The 21,148-nt window shown below is 47.0% G+C and overlaps 1 protein-coding gene across 3 annotated transcripts in view; it reads right to left on the bottom strand.

The window, feature by feature from the left end:
- Positions 1 to 21,148, bottom strand: part of IKZF3 (IKAROS family zinc finger 3) — a 136,337-nt gene that overhangs the window by 13,964 nt on the left and 101,225 nt on the right. For all 3 annotated transcript variants that reach the window (XM_056547762.1, XM_056547760.1, XM_056547761.1), the window contains 2 exons: positions 20,516 to 20,626; positions 13,097 to 13,213 (listed from right to left, as the gene is read on the bottom strand). In XM_056547762.1, the coding sequence (XP_056403737.1) occupies positions 13,097 to 13,213; positions 20,516 to 20,626 (228 nt within the window). The remainder of the gene's footprint in view (positions 1 to 13,096; positions 13,214 to 20,515; positions 20,627 to 21,148) is intronic.

Here is a 21,148-nt window from a genome sequence, read left to right on the forward strand (position 1 = left end):
CCCCCTCCCCAATAATAGATTTTCCCGCTGTGTAAATGTGAAACAGAAACTATTCATTTCTTAAACCTCACACCTAGGAACATGTCGGTACATAAGAGGAGTCTCGCAGCCCCTTACAAACAGAATGAAACCAATCCTTTCATTTTTGGGGTGACATTCATTTTACCTCAGCGTTTAGTAACTTTTTTTCCCCCCTACGAATCCTTTTTTATTTATTTTTACATTTTTTGCAGCAATTTCAAAAATGTCGTTTAAAAAAATAAATAAAAAAAAGATTTTAATACACATATAATATTAATACACATTTAATAAACATTGTGGGTTGCCTTTAAAGGGGTACTCCGCTTCAGGACATCTTATCCCCTATCCACAGATAAGTTTCTGATCACAAACAATCTGACCGCTGGGACCCCCTGCGATCTCCTACCCAGCACCCCGGCTTTCCCTCCGCTCAGTGCACGGATTACTGTTGACCACGGTACGATGTGGTGGCCGACACGCCCCTCCACTCATCTCTGTGGGAGAGCCAGAGATACACGAGCGCTGTATCTCTGGCTCTTCCACAGGGAAACAATGAGGGGGAATATCGGCCGGGGTGCCGAGCAGGAGATCGTGGGTGGTCCCAGGGTTCAACCCCCCGTGATCAGTCACTTATCCCCTATCCTGTGGCTAGAGGATGTCCTGCATCGGAGTACCCCTTTAAAGGAAAACTGTCAGCTGTCATCCCCAGCACTAACCAGCGGTATTGGCTGGTAGTGCGGGGGACGCTGATCAGTTTGATCCTTACCGTGCCCAGATCCGCCGCGCCGTTTGACCGTGATCTTCTATTTTCGGTATATGCAAATGAGGTGCTAACTGGCACTCTGACATCAGTGCCGCTGGCTGCAGCGCCGCCCAGCTCATCAATATTCCTCCCCTCCCTAATGAAGAGAGAGGGGAGGAATATTGATGAGCTGGGCGGTGCTGCGGCCAGCGGCACTGACGTCAGAGTGCCAGTTAGCACCTCATTTGCATATAGCAAAATTAGAAGATTACGGACGAACGACGCGGCGGATCCGGGCACGGTAAGGATCAAACTGATCAGCGTCCCCCGCACTACTAGCCAGTACCACTGCTTAGTGCGGGGGGAGAAAGCTGACAGTTTTCCTTTAATTAAGCTTGGCCTTTTCACACATTAAAATAATTAATCAATAATGAACTAAACAATAATTAAATTAATGTTATTTTAGGAAATACAGCAGCTAAGTGACATTTGCTAGAGATTCACCAGGCTGATTATCTCAAAAGGAAATTGGCAAAGCTGGGGGAGCACGGTGAGCCCTTCACTCTGTACTGCCTGCCGCCCCGTCTCCTAGTCTCCTGAAGAGAATATCCGTCTGGTAAAGCAGCCATATTAGAGCTGTTTGGGAGACTGGGAAAGCTGGGTGGCATGCATACTGTGTGCCACTCAGCTTTCCTAGTCTCCTGAAGCCCCACTGGTGATAAGCTGCTCATTCTTCCCGCACTCCTCACTGCACCTGCACTGATGTCTTCTCTCACCCCCCCCCCCCCCGCTCTTCTCTCAGCCTGCAATAAATATTCTCTCCTTGCCCCCCCCCCCCCGCACTAACAATTGTCTGCACCTGCCTGCTGGACAGTTAAATCATACTTTACCATTACGTTGGTCCAGCAGGATGTTTAAAGGAGAACTCCAGCCAAAACTAACTAAAGTAACGTGATCAAGAAATGTACCAGAAGTCCCATAGACTTGCATGGGTCTTCCCATACCACCATGGTAAAGTATGATTTAAAGGGGTATTCCAGTTAAATATCAACTGGCTCCAGAAAGTTAAACAGATTTGTAAATTACTTCTATTAAAAAAATCTTACTCCTTCCAGTACTTATCAGCTGTTGAAGTTGAGTTGTTCTTTTCTATCTGACCACAGTGCTCTCTGCTGACACCTCGGTCTGTCTCAGGAACTGTCCAAAGTAGGAGTAAATCCCCATAGCAAACCTCTCCTGGATAGGCAGTGTGATGTTTTCGGCCCCGAGCCCCACTGCTGACATCCCTAAACTGTACAGTATTTTTATTGTACATATACGAAACATGTGTACCAAGTTTATTCTAAATATCGGAAAAAGTCCACCGCTGGTAAATCTGGATGAGCAAGAAAGCAAGTCTAGGGTGTTACAAAGCACCACATTGTCAAAAACTATTTTAGTCACTTGTAATTGAAGTAACTTGTTATATTTTCTGCAGCCTGGTGCAAATCCTTACACACAAGCTGTAATTATAAAAGACGAAATTCCACATTTTTTCATTACAGACCAAGTGTTAGGGTACGTTCACACGGGCAGATTTATTTACGGGTTTACCGCTGCGTAATTGAAAAGGGGCAGGCTCTTCTCGGCTGTCCGCGGCCAATTTTCCGCGGCAGAATTTACCCTGCGGAAAATCCGCCGCAAGCCCCATTGAAGTCAGTAGGGTCTGTGGAGGATTTTCACTCGTCATTGTGTAGCGCAGCGCATAGCAATGACGCATAGACGCCACACCGGTGCCAGAAGAACCGCGGACCCGACCCCGGCAACAGGTAATCATAAAACCGGGAATGGGGGAGGCAATGGGGCAGCGGCGCCGACAGCCAGGGGCAGAGAAACGGCGGCAGCAGGGCTCTAGACCCCAGGAAAGGCAGGGGGAGAGAAGCGGGCAGCGACGGCATCTCTTCCCCTGCCTTTCCTGGGGGCTTCTGCGGGTCAGAAACAGTGTATCGGGGTTGTTACGCCGAGCGCTCCGGGTCCCTGCTCCTCCCCGGAGCGCTCGCGGCGTCCCTCTCTCTGCAGCACCCCGGTCAGACCCGCTGACCGGGAGCGCTGCACTGACATTGCCGGCGGGGATGTGATTCGCATAGCGGGACGCGCCCGCTCGCGAATCGCATCCCAAGTCACTCACCTGTCCCCGGCTGTCACGTCCTGGCGCGCGCGGCTCCGCTCCTTAGGGCGCGCACGCGCCAGCTCTTTTGATTTAAAGGGCCAGTGCACCAATGATTGGTGCCTGGCCCAATCAGCCTAATTAGCTTCCACCTGCTCCCTGGCTATATTACCTCACTTCCCCTGAACTTCCTTGCCGGATCTTGTTGCCCTTGTGCCAGTGAAAGCCTTTCCTTGAGTGTTCCTAGCCTGTGTTCCAGACCTCCTGCCGTTGCCCCTGACTACGATCCTTGCTGCCTGCCCTGACCTTCTGCTCTTGCCTTATCCCTTGTACCATGCCTATCTCAGCAGTCAGAGAGGTTGAGCCGTTGCCGGTGGATACGACCTGGTTGCTACCGCCACTGCAAGACCATCCCGCTTTGCGGCGGGCTCTGGTGAAAACCAGTAGCAACTTAGAACCGGTCCACCGACACGGTCCACGCCCATCCCTCTCTGACACAGAGGATCCACCTCCAGCCTGCCGAATCATAACAGTAGATCCGGCCATGGATTCCGCTGAGGTGCCGCTGTCAAGTCTTGCCGACATTTCCACGGTGATCGCCCAGCAATCCCTACTGATCGCCCAACGAGATCACCAGCTGTCGTACTTGACCACCACGATACAGCAACTTCAGTCACAGATACAGCAGCTGCTACAGCAACAACCATCTCCTCCGCCGGCTCCTGCACCTCCTCCGCAGCGAGCGGCCATGGATTCCGCTGAGGTGCCGCTTTCAAGTCTTGCCGACATTTCCACGGTGATCGCCCAGCAATCCCTACTGATCGCCCAACGAGATCACCAGCTGTCGTACTTGACCACCACGATACAGCAACTTCAGTCACAGATACAGCAGCTGCTACAGCAACAACCATCTCCTCCGCCAGCTCCTGCACCTCCTCCGCAGCGAGCGGCTGCTCCCAACCCCCGCTTGTCCATGCCGGACAAATTTGATTGGGACTCTAGACTCTGCCGTGGTCTCCTGTCTGGAAAGGCCCTGCCATGGGCCACACCGCTCGGAGCACCTCTCTCACAGTATCCTTTGCAATCTACCCCTGTGCCTCCCGCCGAGGAGGCTATGCAAGTGGATCGGTCTCGCCTGACCCATGAAGAGAGGACTCGCCGCAGAAATAAAAATTTACGTCTATACTGCACTGTGCGTTACCGCACAGAACCCCTGCTCATGAGCATTAAACTGCATCTCGAAAAAATTGAACTTTTTGTTTTGCCCAAATGCACCTCTGAAGTCCTCCTCGGTCTGCCATGGCTCCAATGCCACTCTTCTACCCTTGTCTGGACCACCGGGGAGATCAAGAGCTGGGGTGCTTCTTGCCACAGAAAATGCCTCACGTCTGCTCCCAGTCCCGTCAGTCAAACCTCAGTGTCTCCTCCTTTACCTGGTCTCCCGAAGGCCTATCTGGACTATGCTGTGTCTCCTCCTCATAGCCCCCGTCCTGTTAACACTCTGCCCCGTGCCAAGCTTCACCCTCTTCCCTCCCTCCCCACTCCCACGCCTTCTTGTTTGCCCGCTGTTTATGAGGTTTCCCGGGGCTTCGCCACCGTCTGGAAAAAGACTCAAAAATCCCTCATACTAGCCTCATCCCGGATGAAGAAGCATGCCGACAAAAAAAGAAGAACTCCTCCTGTTTTTGTGTGGCTCTCCGCCAAGTATATCCGCTTCCGTGTCCCCAGTTTTAATCTGGGACCACGTTATCTTGGACCCTATGAAGTTAAGTGCCTAGAGGAAGCTACTCCTGTCTCCGGGTCCTCAGATGTCTTCCTGATTAAAGAATTTTCAGGTCCCAATAAGAGGGGGAGACCCAAGGGGGGGGGGGGGGGTACTGTTACGCCGAGCGCTCCGGGTCCCTGCTCCTCCCCGGAGCGCTCGCGGCGTCCCTCTCTCTGCAGCACCCCGGTCAGACCCGCTGACCGGGAGCGCGGCACTGACATTGCCGGTGGGGATGCGATTCGCATAGCGGGACGCGCCCGCTCGCGAATCGCATCCCAAGTCACTCACCTGTCCCGGTCCCCAGCTGTCACGTCCTGGCGCGCGTGGCTCCGCTCCTTAGGGCGCGCCAGCTCTTTAGATTTAAAGGGCCAGTGCACCAATGATTGGTGCCTGGCCCAATCAGCCTAATTAGCTTCCACCTGCTCCCTGGCTATATAACCTCACTTCCCCTGCACTTCCTTGCCGGATCTTGTTGCCCTTGTGCCAGTGAAAGCCTTTCCTTGAGTGTTCCTAGCCTGTGTTCCAGACCTCCTGCCGTTGCCCCTGACTACGATCCTTGCTGCCTGCCCTGACCTTCTGCTACGTCCGACCTTGCTCTTGCCTTATCCCTTGTACCATGCCTATCTCAGCAGTCAGAGAGGTTGAGCCGTTGCCGGTGGATACGACCTGGTTGCTACCGCCGCTGCAAGACCATCCCGCTTTGCGGCGGGCTCTGGTGAAAACCAGTAGCAACTTAGAACCGGTCCACCGACACGGTCCACGCCCATCCCTCTCTGACACAGAGGATCAACCTCCAGCCTGCTGACTCATAACAGGGGTATACACATGCACACACACGCACCCTCATTTTACCAAGGATATTTAGGTAAAAAACTTTTTTTACCCAAATATCCTTGGTAAAATAAAATGAGTGTGCGTGTTATAGGCCGGTGCGTGGTATACCCCGATAAATACGGTATCTATCTATGCTCTTGCCACTGGGAGGCGCTGACACTAGGAAAAAAAGTCGGCTCCTCCATGCCAGGATATACCCGCCTACTGGAAGTGAGGTAAATCAGTTTTGTCACCAAGCAGTAAGAGAAGCCAACAAAGAAATATGTCTGAAGGACCCCAGAAAGGAATCCCGGATAAAAAAAAACAAGAACCAGAAAAGAAAATCCGGACTAAGAATGAAGAAATGGGTGGGTGGGTGTGGCGTCCCCCAATGAAGGCTACGAGAAAGAGATTTTATTTATGGTGAGTACAAAAAAATCTCCTTTTCTCGGTCACTCTTCATTGGGGGGAAACCTATACTGATAGGACGTACGAAAGCAGTCCCCTAGGGAGAGAACAATCAACAGCAAAAGGGGATTCAGTCTAGAGACCGAACCCAAACGACCGTAAGGCCTGCGGACAAGATCTGGGCAAAGACAACCGAAGCCCACAAACTGAGCTCCTGGAAGATCCCCCCGTCCATGGAGAAGGATTAGGACGCCAAGGAAGAGACCGTCCTATGTGGAGACTCCAAAGCTATGGTCCATAAAGAGAGACAAGAAAAGGTTGACTTGGAAGCCAGAAGGGCCGGAACCATTCCGGGAGGAGGTAGGAATCAACTCCAAGGAACACAGAACCAGACAGAGGGCTAACCCGGCTGGGAAACAAAAATGGAAAAGGGCACAAACAAGAGAACCCCATCCAGAGTCAACTGCATGGGGGAGAGCAGCATATGCCTGAGCAGAAGGCGAGTACGGAAAGTGGAAACACTGAAAAAAAGAAAGAAGGATGGAGACTGGCTGTGGAGAGGCCTGGTGCAGAAAATCAATGACCAGAACAGCTGCAGACCAAAAACCTCCATCCCAGGGGCCCGCCGCAAGCACCTGGGAGGCGAAAGAAGCTCAAGTAGAGTAATTTGGAACGCCTACCCCCTCGGGAGTACATTGACCCACGAAAAGGGGCATCCTGGAACACCGGCGTGTCCGACATGGGAAACGGAGGTTCCCGAGTCGCCTGGAAGACTTACTACTGTAGAGTTAGTAAAACCAATGTCCGCGAAATGCTCTGGGTGACAAACTTCTACGTCTAGACAAGAAGAAGTGCAGTACAGAAAGACCGTCCAACAAACTGGGCTGCGGAGAAGTCGGGGCAGGAAAGCTAACCATTCCGAGACCACAACCATCCCAAAGGCCCAAAAGAACCAGAAGGGCCGACCTAGAAAAGAAGACACTAGGATAGTGTCCAAGACACGGAGACTAACCAGACATGAACCCCAGCGGTCTGAGCGGACCGAAGCAACATCCTATTAGGACGGGAACAGAGGGGGAAACAAAAGGGAAGGTTACTCAAGAAGATTGTAGTCTCAGTGTAGCACAACTGACACCGACAAGGAAAAAGGAACAAACCCCTCCAGGGAGATTGCACCGAGGGAGGAGGAGAGCAATGGCAGGACCCAAACAACAGACGGTGCTAGACTGGCTGTCGCGAGCCATACATGAGTGCATAAACTCCTCCAATAGAGGAGAGTGCCAAGTCTGTATGAGCAGTCAAAGTCTGTATGTGCCAAGAAACTGGAAGAGAGCGAGGCTTCAAAAGTGCGTAGCTCAGCTGATTGCTCTCAGCAAAAAACAAGGGCCAAGCCAGATACATCACCTATATAGAGGAGGGGAAGACAAGGGGTGGTCGCTATGAAACCCAGGTCCAGACCATGCCAAGCTCCCTGATCCCCGTAGCCCTTGTAGAAGGGGGATGATCAAAGTGCGCCAGGCAGTATAGGAGCAGTGAAATGCCGCCTGAAGGTAAGGGGGTAAAGTACTGGGTGGACGTAGTCTCCAGGAACCCTGCAACAACATATCAAGGAAAGGAGGAGAACATCTGAGTCCTGACTATGAATGGAAGCAAGAAGCACACACCCCCCCAAAGCGTTGAGAGGAATACCTCAACGTGGTGTAACCCTGCACCAGAAGGGTGTCAATGGAGCCATTCTGGTCATTTCCTAAGGCAACAGAGCCGGTGTCGGAACCACCCTGCACAGGAACCCAGGACAGATACCTGGAGGCATGGAAGGGGCTGAACTGACTGTGTAGTCCCATCATGCCCCATGCCAGAGCAGAGGGGTTCGACCGCCTAAACCTGTGGAAACAAGATCACAAGAAGGCCTGAGGCACACCCACAGAAAAAAAGGGAAGGTGGATTCTACACAGCATATGTAGGGACACAGACGTGGTTACCGCAAGATACAGGGGTACTAAGACTGCAGACGTGAAAGAAACTGCAGACATTCAAAAGCCCGGCAGCATGGTGTCGCAACCATGCCCCTAGCAGACCAACGTTGCACCCTTAGAAAGGGGAACAGAGAGTGCTGCTCTTTCTGTGAAAGACCATGGAACCTTCAGGAAATGCCAACAACCCAGCTAAAATTGCGCCACACACCAGGACTGCTATCGAAGATGCAAGGGATGAAGGATGTATGTGGAGCAGGAAACATGCAGACACAGTCTGACCAGCAAGTATAAAAGATCCAATGAAACCACAGAGACATTCTTTGGAACTTCACCTGGAAAATAAGTCACCGGACTGTAACCGCAGGAGCGGCAAGAATGGGGAAGGTGACCTGGCGGGGTAGAAAACCATGCAGACATAGTCTGGCTATCTGGCATAGGGACCATGGCCACACCAGGTGCTGTAGACAGAATCACACACCGAAAGTGGGTTACCAGCCTTCAGCCGAGAGAGCGGCAGGCATGTAGGGAGGAACCTGGTAATGGAGGGAACCCCGCGATCCAGCATGTGATGTATTGTATAGGGCCCATGGAGCAACACTGGGAGACTCACCTGTAACTACATCTTGGCAGTGGATAACCTGAACTACCGTCCACGCTGTAGGAAGTGTATGGTAGTGGACTCGACATAGTAGTAGTAGTAGTAGACCACCGTTGTGCTGACTGGTATAGGATTCCTGAATGCTGAGGGACACTCCATTGAACCACCCTACAGAAAGAGGGGCATTGGAGTATGACCGAGCTAAGGAGGACCTGCCGGTGTAAGAGACCAAGCAGACGAAAGTCTGGCTGACTGTCATCGGTCCCGAGTACCTGCAGGGACCCTCATGCAGAGTCCTCACACCAGCAGAGAGGTACAGGAAACCTGACCAAGCCCACACCAGCCCAAATATGGGAGACCGACAGCGATAGAGACCATACAGACAACAGTCTGGCTGAACAAGTACACTTCCAGGCGCTGGATAAAAGTGGACAGCTAGATAGGCAATCACTGTGCCCCACTGCCACATGTGGGATGGAGAAGAGGCCTAGGAGCCATAGATAGTATCCCACCACCTTGGGAGATCTGGGAGGCTGAGGAGCCGGGGAATGCATCCCTGTACCCCATCTAGGGTCCATAGGACATGCTGGGACATGTCTTCGTACACGTCCACAGCAGTGGGGTACTGGAACTCCAGCCTCAGATACATCAGCTGAGTGATGAGTGACAGGCGGCTGAGGAGACTACGCAGACTACTGTCTGACTATTGGTCCATAGTAGACAACGGGTCACTCTGTCGGACACCTTGCATCAGCAGTGGGGTACCGGAGTGCCAGCCGCGGACACGGCAGCTGAGAGATGAGTGACAGGCGAGACTACTGTCCAACATATTGACATCAGGACCAATCCATGCCCACACAGGGACACTTTCATGGTGACCTCGCACTAGACGGGAGGATCCAGAGCCTTAGCCACGGATGCGGCAGCCTGTGGAGGAGGCAATCATATTGTATGACATGCCAGAACATCCCCATGATGGGTGACCGGCGGACCTGACAGAGTGTCCTTAGCGTCTGCCAGGAATACAAAAAAAACTCTTGCAAAGGCACTCGACCAGTGTCTTGCCTCGGTAGGGAAGGACTGGAATTCGGCAGTGGGCACGACGGGTATGACATGGCATGGCACTCAGTGGTAGACACTGAAAATATCCCCGACAGTTTCCGAGGGATCGAGAAATTCCTGGCAGTAACCCACCACGTCGATGCGCACAGGGTGACTGAAGGAATAAAGCGATCCAGGACACAATACAATAGTGCATGCACTATTTCTCCCGTTACTTTCTCCCGTAACAAAATAACGTCCGTTATTAATAACGGGCCATGACGGGTAAAAATCCCATAGACTATAATGGAATTTTGTAACGGCCGATTTTCAGGGTTTTCATAACGGAACATTATAACAGTTCTTTAAAATGGATAAATGTATAGTGTGAAAGGGGCCTAATAGGAGCACAATGATGGCAGCCATGTCAGCCTTCAGTGGCCCCGGGTTGCCATGAAAATTGATCAGTACCCTGCAATTGCATTTCTTGGCAAATAACATTTCAGTGCCTTTATGTCATGGGAGATATTGATCACCCCATCTAAGGCATTATAAGGGTTATCTCTGATCCCATTAGGAATCATAATTAAAGGGGAACTCCACTGGAAAACATTTTTTTTTAAATCAACTGGTGCCAGAAAGTTAAACATATTTGTAAATTACTTCTATTAAAAAATCTTAATCCTTCCAGTACTTATCATCTGCTGTTATGATCCACAGGAAGTTCTTTTTCTTTTTGAATATCCTTTCTGCCTGACCACAGTGCTCTCTGCTGACACCTCTGTCCATTTATGGAACTGTCCAGAGCAGGAAAGGTTTTCTATGGGGATTTGCTCCTACTCTGGACAGTTCCTTAAATGGACAGAGGTGTCAGCAGAGAGCACTGTGGTCAGACAGAAAGGAAATTCAAAAAGAATTGAACTTCCTGTGGATCATACAGCAGCTGATAAATACTGGAAGGATTTTTTATTTTTTTTTAAATAGAAGTAATTTACAAATCTGTTTAACTTTCTGGCACCAGTTGATTATACATTTTTTTTTCCCACCAGAGTACCCCTTTAAGGATAATCACCTTCTACAGGAGAGGGGAATAATATGCTGATCAGTGGGGGTCTGACTGCTGTGATCACTCCGACACAGAGAACGTAAAGAAAATGCACCCCAAAATGGGTAAAGCATTGGGCATCCATGATTTCGAGAACGAAGAAACAGTGCACCCTGTAATGAGTGGAGAGCATCATGAATGAAGGGGATGGCTGTACGCCATACCCTTCATTCATGATGCTTTCCACTCATTACAGGGTGCACTGTTCCTTCGTTCTCTAAGGGTGCATTCAGACCACGTTTTGTACATACGGCGGGGGGAGGGGCAAACCGGGCGCTCCCGTACCCCAGCCGGATCAGCCCGTGACTCCATTTACTTTAATGAACCGACCGGAGTCAAACGGTGACTCCGGTCGGCTCAGTTTTGACCCGTATGCGGTTTTGGACCGGACCTAAAACTGTAGTATACTACGGTTTTAGATCCGGTCAGGAAACTGCCCGGTTTGCCCCTCCCCCCGCCAGATCCGGCACCCGTATGTACAAAACGTTGTGTGAATGCAGCCTAAATCATGGATGCCCAATTCATCAACATGTTATCCCCAATCCTGTTGATAGTTGGTAACTATTTGGGATAGGAATACCCCTTAAACAAATTACAGCATCCACTGTATAAAAAGGAACTTTGCTAAATCTGTCCATCCTGTATTTCTACTTTACTACAGACACTACAGATTGTGCTTATTTTTTCAGGCACCTGAAATCTGCAGCTGTCCTGGTAAATCGTTCCCCTTTCTCAGGCTATGCTTCAATACTTGTAAGTCTCCCCCTTTCCCACACAAAGTAAACAGACTTTAGTCTGCACTGCATGAGTGAATGTTCTTATCAGAACTGGAAAGAGGTTGTGAAACCAAGGAACCAACAACACCGGGGAGAAGCGGGGGAAAGCCCAGGGTAACGACACCAAATGAAGACGTGTATGTGATCACAATAACAGCCGGGCAGAGATGGGTGGATAGGACCACGTCACCTCTATATAGCCCAGAGGAAAAATATAGTAAACACCACTCTCGCGTATAGCAATAGAGGTGACCCAGACAAGATCCAACATTTTTGGGTCCATGTTGTGCCTCGGCTCAATTTTTTTTCTCAGCGTAGTCTTCTGTTTATTTGACTCTTTTTGTAACATTAACTTATATCATAATAAGAGATAACTACACTGCATCCCAACATTTCATGCCAAGTGTATTCTATTCTTTCCTGTACTCAACATCCTCCATGATACACAACGTTAAATGGACACCTGTACAATTTTATTGGCAATGCAGGCTTACTACAGATGAGTGAACCAAACCTGTAGAATCCAAGTTCAGTCAGAACTTTGCTAAAAGTTCAGTTTTGTTAGAAGTCGAATTTCTGGCGGTTTGCTAAAATAACATCAGCCACATAGCAGAAAAGAGAAGGAGGAAGGATCATAATGCCAATTATACAGTTCTCCCAGCCAATCAGGAAGCAGTATAGGGGTGATGTCAGAGCCACAATAAAAGCCTAATCACATAGCTTCAGCAGCCATTTTAGAGATAGCAGGTGTTAGGTGAAGATCTCTCTAAGGGACACTGAGCAGCGAACACCACAGATAGGAGTAGGCCCACACATATATAACGTGTAAATATAATGAGGGATAGCACCACCAGATGGCCCCAGATCACAAATGCTTCAGTCTAAAATATAAGGATGGGCGGCGTAATGGCAAATCTATTAGCCAACGGGTGAGTCTTGCAGTGGTGCTAGGACAATACCATAGGATAGTCTTAAAATAGTGAAGTGTACAAGCAATAAACAGCATCCTGCACTTACCGCTCGGTAACGGACTCAACGTTCCTACATGGAGGGTTCCGGAGTACCAGGACAGTGGCCTGGCGTGGGCGCTCTGAGGCGACTGCCAGCGGTTTCAAGTACATTACGCTTCTTCTGGCCTTCAAGGATTGAAGAAGCGTAATCTACGCGAAACCGCCGGCAGTCGCCTCTGAGCGCCCACGCCAGTCTGCTGTCCTGTTCCTCCGGAACCCTCCATGCAGGAACACCGAGTCCGTTACCAAGCGGTGAGTGCAGGATACTGTTAATTGCTTGTACACTCCACACATATATAATAATTGTAGTAAAGCAGAAGAGAGCGTTGTGCATCTGTTATGTCAGTGCACAATCTTTTTAATTGGAAGTCAAGTGTGCCAGTTTTTTTTTTGTTTTACACTGATTGTGAAGTTTTTGGGTTATTAGGGAAGTACAGGCTTGGACAGAACTGTTTGGTCAGAACCATAATTATTTGGGTGAACTGGCAAAACCAAATTTTTGAAAGATTCACTCATCCATAATGCTTACCCATATGTATGATCTTTTAAGTTTTAGGATAACTTTATATGACTATATGTATGGCTCTTTTTTCCTTGTTTACTTTATAAATGTCAATTTTCTAAAAAAAAAAAAAAAAAAAAAAAAAAAAAAGAGCATAGAAATTTTTTTTTTACTCATAATGTCAGCCACCTACCAATAAATTTTTGGGGCATGGAGCTTTTCCTTTTTGCAACATTGCTGGCTAGTCGGTCCAGTACCAGTGCCCGATCGCTTCCAATTTCCGGTTTCATTTGTTTGGGTTCTTCTATGGCTGTTGGAGGAAAGGTTTATAAATATTTTTTTTTAACAAATCAGCATGCTACTATTATGCTTTCATCAAGGGTTGAGTAATACTCTATAGTGTCAAATCAATAAGTCCAAAGAATCTTTAAAGAACACAGGGAATGCAAAACTGACACACTGATAAATTTTGGGGTTGACTACCTGGCTGCTCTCCACCACTACTACCAATTAAAGGGTTACTGTCAATAAAAAAAAACTTTTTTTACATGTTGCCCACACCTGTCAAAAGGTATGATTGCACCAGGTCTTACTCCTGAGACCCAATGTGATTGCAAGTTATAATCTGGAGAAGCGAAAGGCAGCGTGCTTGACTCCCGACCGGCAGATCTGACCTTCTGCACTAGTCTGCATAGACTTATACAGAAAAAAAGGGTAAGATTTGACTGACAGCTGGGAAGTGAGCCAGGCACTGCTGTTCACTTTCCTGGTTTATAACTAGCAATCACAGTTTTTTTCATAAAAATACTGTATATATCAATCTGTGCTCATCTCTCCCTGCTCTATAAGATTGTGCTTATAGGTTAGACAGCATTTTTATGGTTACAGGTCCCCTTTAACTAATGTGCTAAACATAGGGGTTATCAATCTGTCTAAAGGCTCTTTTACACAAGCTGATTTTTCGGCAAATGAGCATTCCCATGATAATCGATCTAAGTAAAAAGTCCAGCGATGAGCCGACAAGCTTGTTAGTCAGCTGACTGGATATTTTGAGCAGGCATTAAAATTTTGGGTATCACCATTTGTTAAAAGGCGATTTTCATCTGACAACTCATCAAGCCTTGTCATGGCTCAGCAAACAAGCTGTCTGCAGGTCGTCTAAAAGGGCCTTATAATTTTTATTTTGGTGAGAATTGTGTCAAAAAAAAAAAATAAAATAGTGCATTGATTTGGACAACTTCATCAAAATTTTACACCAGAAAGAATGCCTTCTCGCAACACAATTTTCAATTTCTTTGCAAGACGTCAGTAGCCCAGATTTATCAAACTGTGTGAAAGAAAAACTAGAGTGATTTTCCCACAGCAGCCAATCAAAGCTCTGCTTTAACTTTACCAGACCTTGTTAGCTGAGCTGTGATTGGCTGCTGTGGGAAAATCACTCTATTTTTTCTCTCACACAGTTTGATAAATCTGGGCTACTGACGTCTTGCAAAGAAATTGAAAATTGTGTCACGAGAAGGCATTCTTTCTGGTGTAAGATTTGGATGAAGTTGTCCAAATCAATGCACTATTTTCTTGGCACAATTCTCACCCCAAAAAAAAAAAAAGTTTGGTAAATCTGGGCCAGTGTGTCTACGTAGTGTCTAAAGGCCCTTGTCAGGTGAATTAGCTGATCACATCTTTTGTAAGGCCAATAAAATCATCACTATTTCCCATACATCGCCTTATGTAAACGGGGGATAGCGACAAATTTTAACAGCCACTCAATGGATTTAGCGATCGCTTGCTCGACCAGCCGTGCGATTGATCAAGTCTTGTGATCACTGAGATCGGCACTTCTTATATGCAGCCCGTTGGCCTTTGTAAAAGGGCCCTAAGCTTCAGACACTTATCATCTAATGAAATTTGTCCCAAAGTAGACCATAATAAACACAGTCGAAACAGGTTCTACAATTCAACAGGATTAAAGAAAGATGGCACACGGATAGATACAATTATTAAATCCCTCTCCTCCCACCTTCTTGGAAATGAACAAATCGCTGAACGTAAGAAGAGATGCAAAGTTTGCAATGTGTAATGAGCAATCCATTACTAACCATTAAAACATTAATTTTATGCATAACCGCATGTGGACGTGAAGCAATCAAGGCAAAAAGGTTGCTGCACTCTATAGAAGACAGCTCACCGGCACTGCTGAAACTGGTTGACTGGCTGTTCGGATATCATGCTCCTCCTGGAGCGGAAGACGCCGCAACGGCACCGCAACTATCCTGCTCAAAGTGGTGCCCAGCCTAAAGAGTGGCCGTACGGATGGATGAAGAAATGAAGGGACAAAATGGCACTCACCATACAGTAGGATACTTTAATCTTCAGTTGCAAGCAAACAGGAGTCAAACAGACAGTGGGAGACGCATCGGGACGACCGTTTCGTGCGTGATGATGCACTTCCTCTAGCCGACGCGTTGGCTAGAGGAACTGCGTCATCACGCACGAAACGGTCGTCCCGATTAGTGATGAGCGGCATTGGCCATATTCCAATTAACGATATTTCGTGAATATATAGACGAATATTCGTCCTATATTCGCGAATTTCACGGATTTGTTATATTCGCATATGTGAATATTTGCATATTCGCGTATTCGAGGAAGTGAGAGGGTGGGCAACTTTACTGTCGGTTGCTAGGGATGTTGTTGATAACCTCTGACAAGTGTATTTGCATCATTCTAATTGGCCCACAAGTGAAAAGAAGGAATATGTGGAGAAATGAATATTCGCAATTTCGAATATATAGCGAATATATTCGCAATATTCACGAATTTGCGCTACAACTTCGAAATGTGAATATTCGCGCCCAACACTAGTCCCAATGCGTCTCCCACTGTCTGTTTGACTCCATGACTTGTGCTGTTTGTTTCCTACTGTATGGTGAGTGCCATCTTGCCCCTTCATTTCTTCAATAAGACAAAAAGTTGGTCCATTCCCACCGTACAAAAGCACGCAAGCACTGTCCTATAACCCCCTCTGAGCTGAATGCACAGGCCACCTGCAAGCCGCCTTGTTTCTGACCACTTTCTGTCTTTATGTCAATGTTTCCACTGAGCTGGTTTGAGGTTTTGTCTTCTTTCTCAATATAAGGCGAGAACACGGATATCCACGCTGTCTAATGCCAGGCATTGCTTCCTGTCCCTTCACATTTGTGGTCAGTGGAGAAAAGGGGGAGGAAGATGCCTGTGCACATTACAAGGCTTGAGCTTACAAGATGCTTATCGAAGGCTGAGCCAAGTTTTCTAGCAATATTACATAAAATGTTTTACATTTTTACTGTTCTCAAGATAGGCTGTACCGGCAGAAACGTGCTATCTACCACTAAATCTCTGAATAACATTGGCTCTAATCTGATGAACTCTTCCGTTTTCATGGAAGGTGTCTTAGTCAGAAACTGATTTTTCTGTGGTGAACTTCAATATCATATCAATTTTTCTAACTAAATATATCCTCCCCTATTCCATTCTAGTTTGCCTGGGTACGGAAGTAAACTGTATCGTATTAGTAGTTCTGTGTTGGTGAAGACTTCAGAAGAGGAGGATTTAGGGGCAGTGATTTCTGATGGGTCAACCGTGCAGCCAAGTGGTAGGGAAAGCTAATGGAATGCTTGGCTGCATAGCTAAAAGTATAACCAGTAGAAAAATGGAGACTATGATCCTGCTGTATAGCGCTCTAGCAAGACCAATCAGGAATGCTGTGTCCAGGAGACCTCTACTATTGATCAAATAGAATGGGTCCAAAAACGGGCTACAAAAATGGTAGAAGGTCTTCAGCAAAAAAAACTTATCAAGAATGGCTTATATCATGCACACTTATTATCACTAGTCCTATGGCGCCAATTGTTTTATTCCAGCACTGTCCCCAAACAAAAACTTACTAGCAAACCAGCTAGTGGGAAAATAGTATACAAAAGAACATATAACCCCAAAGAAAAAAAATGTACACTAATATCAGAATAGGATAAAAAAAAAAAAGAATATTTCTTAAAGGAATACTGTAGTGGAATATAACTTATCCTCTATCCTTCGGATAGAGGATAAGTTATGTTTCTCTACAGTATTCCTTTAACAAAAATAAAGTATAAAATTACAATAAGAACACACATGTAATTTAGCCTCTACAGGCAGGAAGGTTGCGGGGGTGCCTATTTTAATTTCTAGGTCCCTTGCACGACTCCTCTTCCTATGGGGATCCCCTGGGTTGGTTTGTTATAGTCGAGGGCTCTATGGGGATAGGCAGTTGCTTCTCTGCAATATTTACGATCCCAATACCTCTCAAGTGCCTTTTTTGCAACAGGTTTTGTCCCGCCTACCCCCCCCCCCCCTCCACATGGCTCCTAGGGGGAGATCTTAATCAGTGTTTTTCCCCTTCTATGGATTGCCATTGGACGGTAGATGCGTCGCCATCCCCTTCCCAGTTGCGCTTATATACGCTTTTTCAGGCTTGGTTCATTCGCCTCTATGGAGCCTCTCTCTTGGTCTGATCATAGCCCTATCCTTCTGTCTTTTTGTCCTTTCACATCTTCTCCTCGCAGTATCCTGCAGTCTTTTCTACATTCCTTAATTACGTTGATACCTAAGCCTGGTAAGGACCCCCATGATTGTTCTGGCTATCGACCCATTGCCCTTCTTAACACTGACCTGAAACTGTTCCCCAAGGTCCTGGTGAACCGCCTTTGCTGCTTTCTTCCTACCCTTATACACAAGGACCAGGTTGGCTTTATTCCTTGTCGACAGGGTGGAGATAACACAAGACGGGTAGTGGATCTTATAGATCTGGTTAATCAGAGGTCGGACCAGGCTTTGGCTCTTAGTTTGGACGCAGAAAAGGCCTTTGATAGGGTAGGTTGGCCGTTCGCTGCCCTCCAGAAGTTTGGTATTTTGGGCAATTTCCTCACTGCACTGCGGGGTCTTTACTCTTCTCCCACTGCCTCTATTAAATTACCTCATGCTTCCTCTCCGGCTTTTTCTTTGTACAACGGCACTAGGCAAGGATGCCAGCTCTCCCCCCTGATTTTTGCTTTGTGCATAGAACCTCTAGCTGCGATGATCCGGGGGGACTCTGACATTTCTGGTATTACCCTTCATGGTAGGGAATTTAAGATCTGCCTATTCGCTGATGATGTCTTGCTAACTCTCACTAATCCCTTGCTGTCTTTACCTGCACTGTATAAACTCCTCCATTCGTATGGTCGTATTTCGGGCTATAAGGTCAACCTCTCTAAATCTGAAGCCTTGCCTCTAAATCTCCCTTCCTCCTTCATCTGTCTCTTACGGGATCATTTTTCCTATCGGTGGTCTCCTTCTGCCACTAAATATTTGGGTATATCTCTTTCCCCTTGCTACTCTTCTTTGTATTCTACTAACTTTCCTGCTCTTTTTCGTGAGCTCCAGGCTCTAATGGAAAAATTGCGGTCCCAATATATTTCCTTTTTTGGGCGTATTGCGGTGGTGAAGATGACCATTCTCCTTAAATTGCTATACTTTTTTGAGAAGTTACCAGTCCAGGTTCCTTTATCTGCATTATGCTCTGTTCAGTAGTGTTTCTCGCGAATATTCGCAATTCGAATTTTATTCGCGAATATCGCATATTCGCGAATATTCGCGAATTCGCGAATATTCGCGAATATAGCGCTATATATTCGTAAAGACGAATATTGTTTTTTTGTTTTTTTTTCACAGTACACATCACAGTGATCATCCCTCTCTGCTTCCAGCTTGTGTGGTGTAAGAAGGCTCTAATACTACTGTGTGAGACTGGTGTGCGAATTTTCGCATATGCGAATATTAGCATATGCTAATTTTCACATATCCGAATTTTCGCTTATGCAAATTGTTGTGTATGCACATTTTCACATATGTTAATTTTCGCACACACGAATATTCGCATATGCGAAAATATAACGAGAATATTACGAATATGCGAATATTCGCAAATATATGACGAATATTCGTCTATATATTCGCGAATATTCGCGAATTCGAATATGGCCTATGCCGCTCAACACTACTGTTCAGTTGGCTATTTTCAGATTTATTTGGGATACCAAGCTCCACTGTCTGCCTATGTTGGTCATGATGGCCAGTAAATTTATGGGAGGATCTCCCTTCTTCTGAGGATGCCCACTATGTTCAGCTTCACCATTATCTATCCTCTAGACAGGGCTTGCTGACTGTGTCCTTGCCCACGGGTTTCAACGGCTGTGGGTCCTCAGGAAAAGAGACTTCTCTCTAGCATTTATTCTTTCTTGCTCTCCCCTCCAGATGGCCCTCTTCTTTCCCATCGCTATATGAGCCGTTGGGAGGAGGCTCTCAATACTACTATCTTGATCCCACAATGGCGTATAATCTGGGAGCGGACCTCCAAGGCTTCAATATGCACGGCAATGCTGGCGTTGTGGTGTGGGCCTGGGTACTATTTTCCACATTTTCTAGTCGTGCCCGCTTATAGTAAACTTTTGGGCGCAGGTGCAGAAGCTAGATCACTCAGTCTTAGGTGTTTTAGTCCCTTTAGACCCCATGGTCTTCCTCCTGCACCTGTCTACCAGGGTCCTATCGAAAAAGCCGTTTAAGCTTTTTATGCACATAGTTCTCGCGGCCAAGACTCTCATCGCCAAACAGAATCCGTGACCCTGTTTCTTTTGTGTCTTTTCCTTTTCGTCCTCATGTTTGTCTCTATGTGTTCCTCCCTTTTCTCTCCACCCCCCCCCCCCTCCCCTATATTTTGAAGTTCCTTATTGACTATTATTTTATGATTGTTTTCCCCCCTGATGTTTGCTTGGACTTATTGTTCTTGCTCTACCATTTTTGCCTGATGGGATTTGTATACCTTTCTTATGATGTTCTCGCCTCTTTCTGCCATTCTTTATGATGGTTATTTTGTTTTTGATGGATTTGGAGATTTATATGCCTTGTTTGGCTATACTGTTTTCTGTGTTTGTATGAAAACCCTAATAAATATTACAGTAAAAAAAAAAGGAATACACATACAAGACAACAGCACACATAGTGGACAGTATACAAAGACAATGGCCCAAAACACTGGACCCTTAGGCTAGAAGTATATTCTTGTATATAGTGTCATATACTTCTAGCCTTCCAGCCATGTGTATTCTTAATGTCATTTTATACTTTTTTATGCTAATAAAGATTTTTATTGTTTCATCTTATTATGATAGTAGTGCACATTTTTTACTTGTTTATTTATTTATTTATTTTTATTCCAGCACTGCTGTAACTTGGTCAGGTGAGCACCAGTCTAACTTCCCTAACCTTCCAGTGCTTTATGTGTCTAAACTGGATGTCCGTTCCGGGTCTGATTTCAGTGAACTACAAGAGGACATCATCACCTACCCTAGAGACATGTTTTGGGTCTGGGTGCTATGACCCCAACCGATCGCTAGAATGAGCTGAGAGAAGTGCTCAGCTAAGTGCTTCTCTACCTGTCTCTCTCTCTTCGCTGTGGAATATTGGCTCCATAGACTTTTTATAGAATCTGTCTTCTGCAGCGATATATGTGCCTCAGAAAAAAAAAACATGACTTTTCAGCTACATGTATTACACCTACCAGACCCGGTAATGTTTTGCAGATAAATACGGCATCGGTCCTTGTGTTCTTCCAGAGAGCTCCGCTGTTTGTAGCTGCGGCCACAGAATTCACATTTGAAGGGTTTTTCCACTACAGTTAATAGAAATAAAACTTGTTTTATGTTTGTAGCTCTCATAAATGTGCATACATTTGTAGAAAGTCCCCTTGTGCAAATAACACATTTTACATAACTATGAAATGTTACAGATACCGCTTAAAGGACAACTGCAGCCATAACAACTTATCCCCTATTCAGTGGTTAGGGGATAAGTGTTTGATCGTGGGGGGTTCTGCAGCTGGGACCCCCTGTAATCTTCCAAATAGGCCCCGGCATTGCCGCTCTGTGGAGCAGCTAATGCGCGTAGCGTCTACCTCGGTGAGCTTAATGGTACGCCCCATACAGCTCTATGGAAGAGGCAGGGAGGCACGAACACTGCCTCCCCCGCCTCTCCCATAGAACTACATGGAGGAGGCGTGTTGGCTGTGGCGTCATGCCGCGGCCGGCAGGCCTCCTGCACGGGAGAGCCGCGGCCCTGTGCAGGAGATCGTTCGGGGTCCCAGCGTTCGGACCCCCCGCAATCAAACTCTTATCCCCTATCCTGTGGATAGAGG

Source organism: Hyla sarda, chromosome 12 (genome assembly GCF_029499605.1).
Source record: "Hyla sarda isolate aHylSar1 chromosome 12, aHylSar1.hap1, whole genome shotgun sequence".
NCBI classification, from domain to species: domain Eukaryota; kingdom Metazoa; phylum Chordata; class Amphibia; order Anura; family Hylidae; genus Hyla; species Hyla sarda.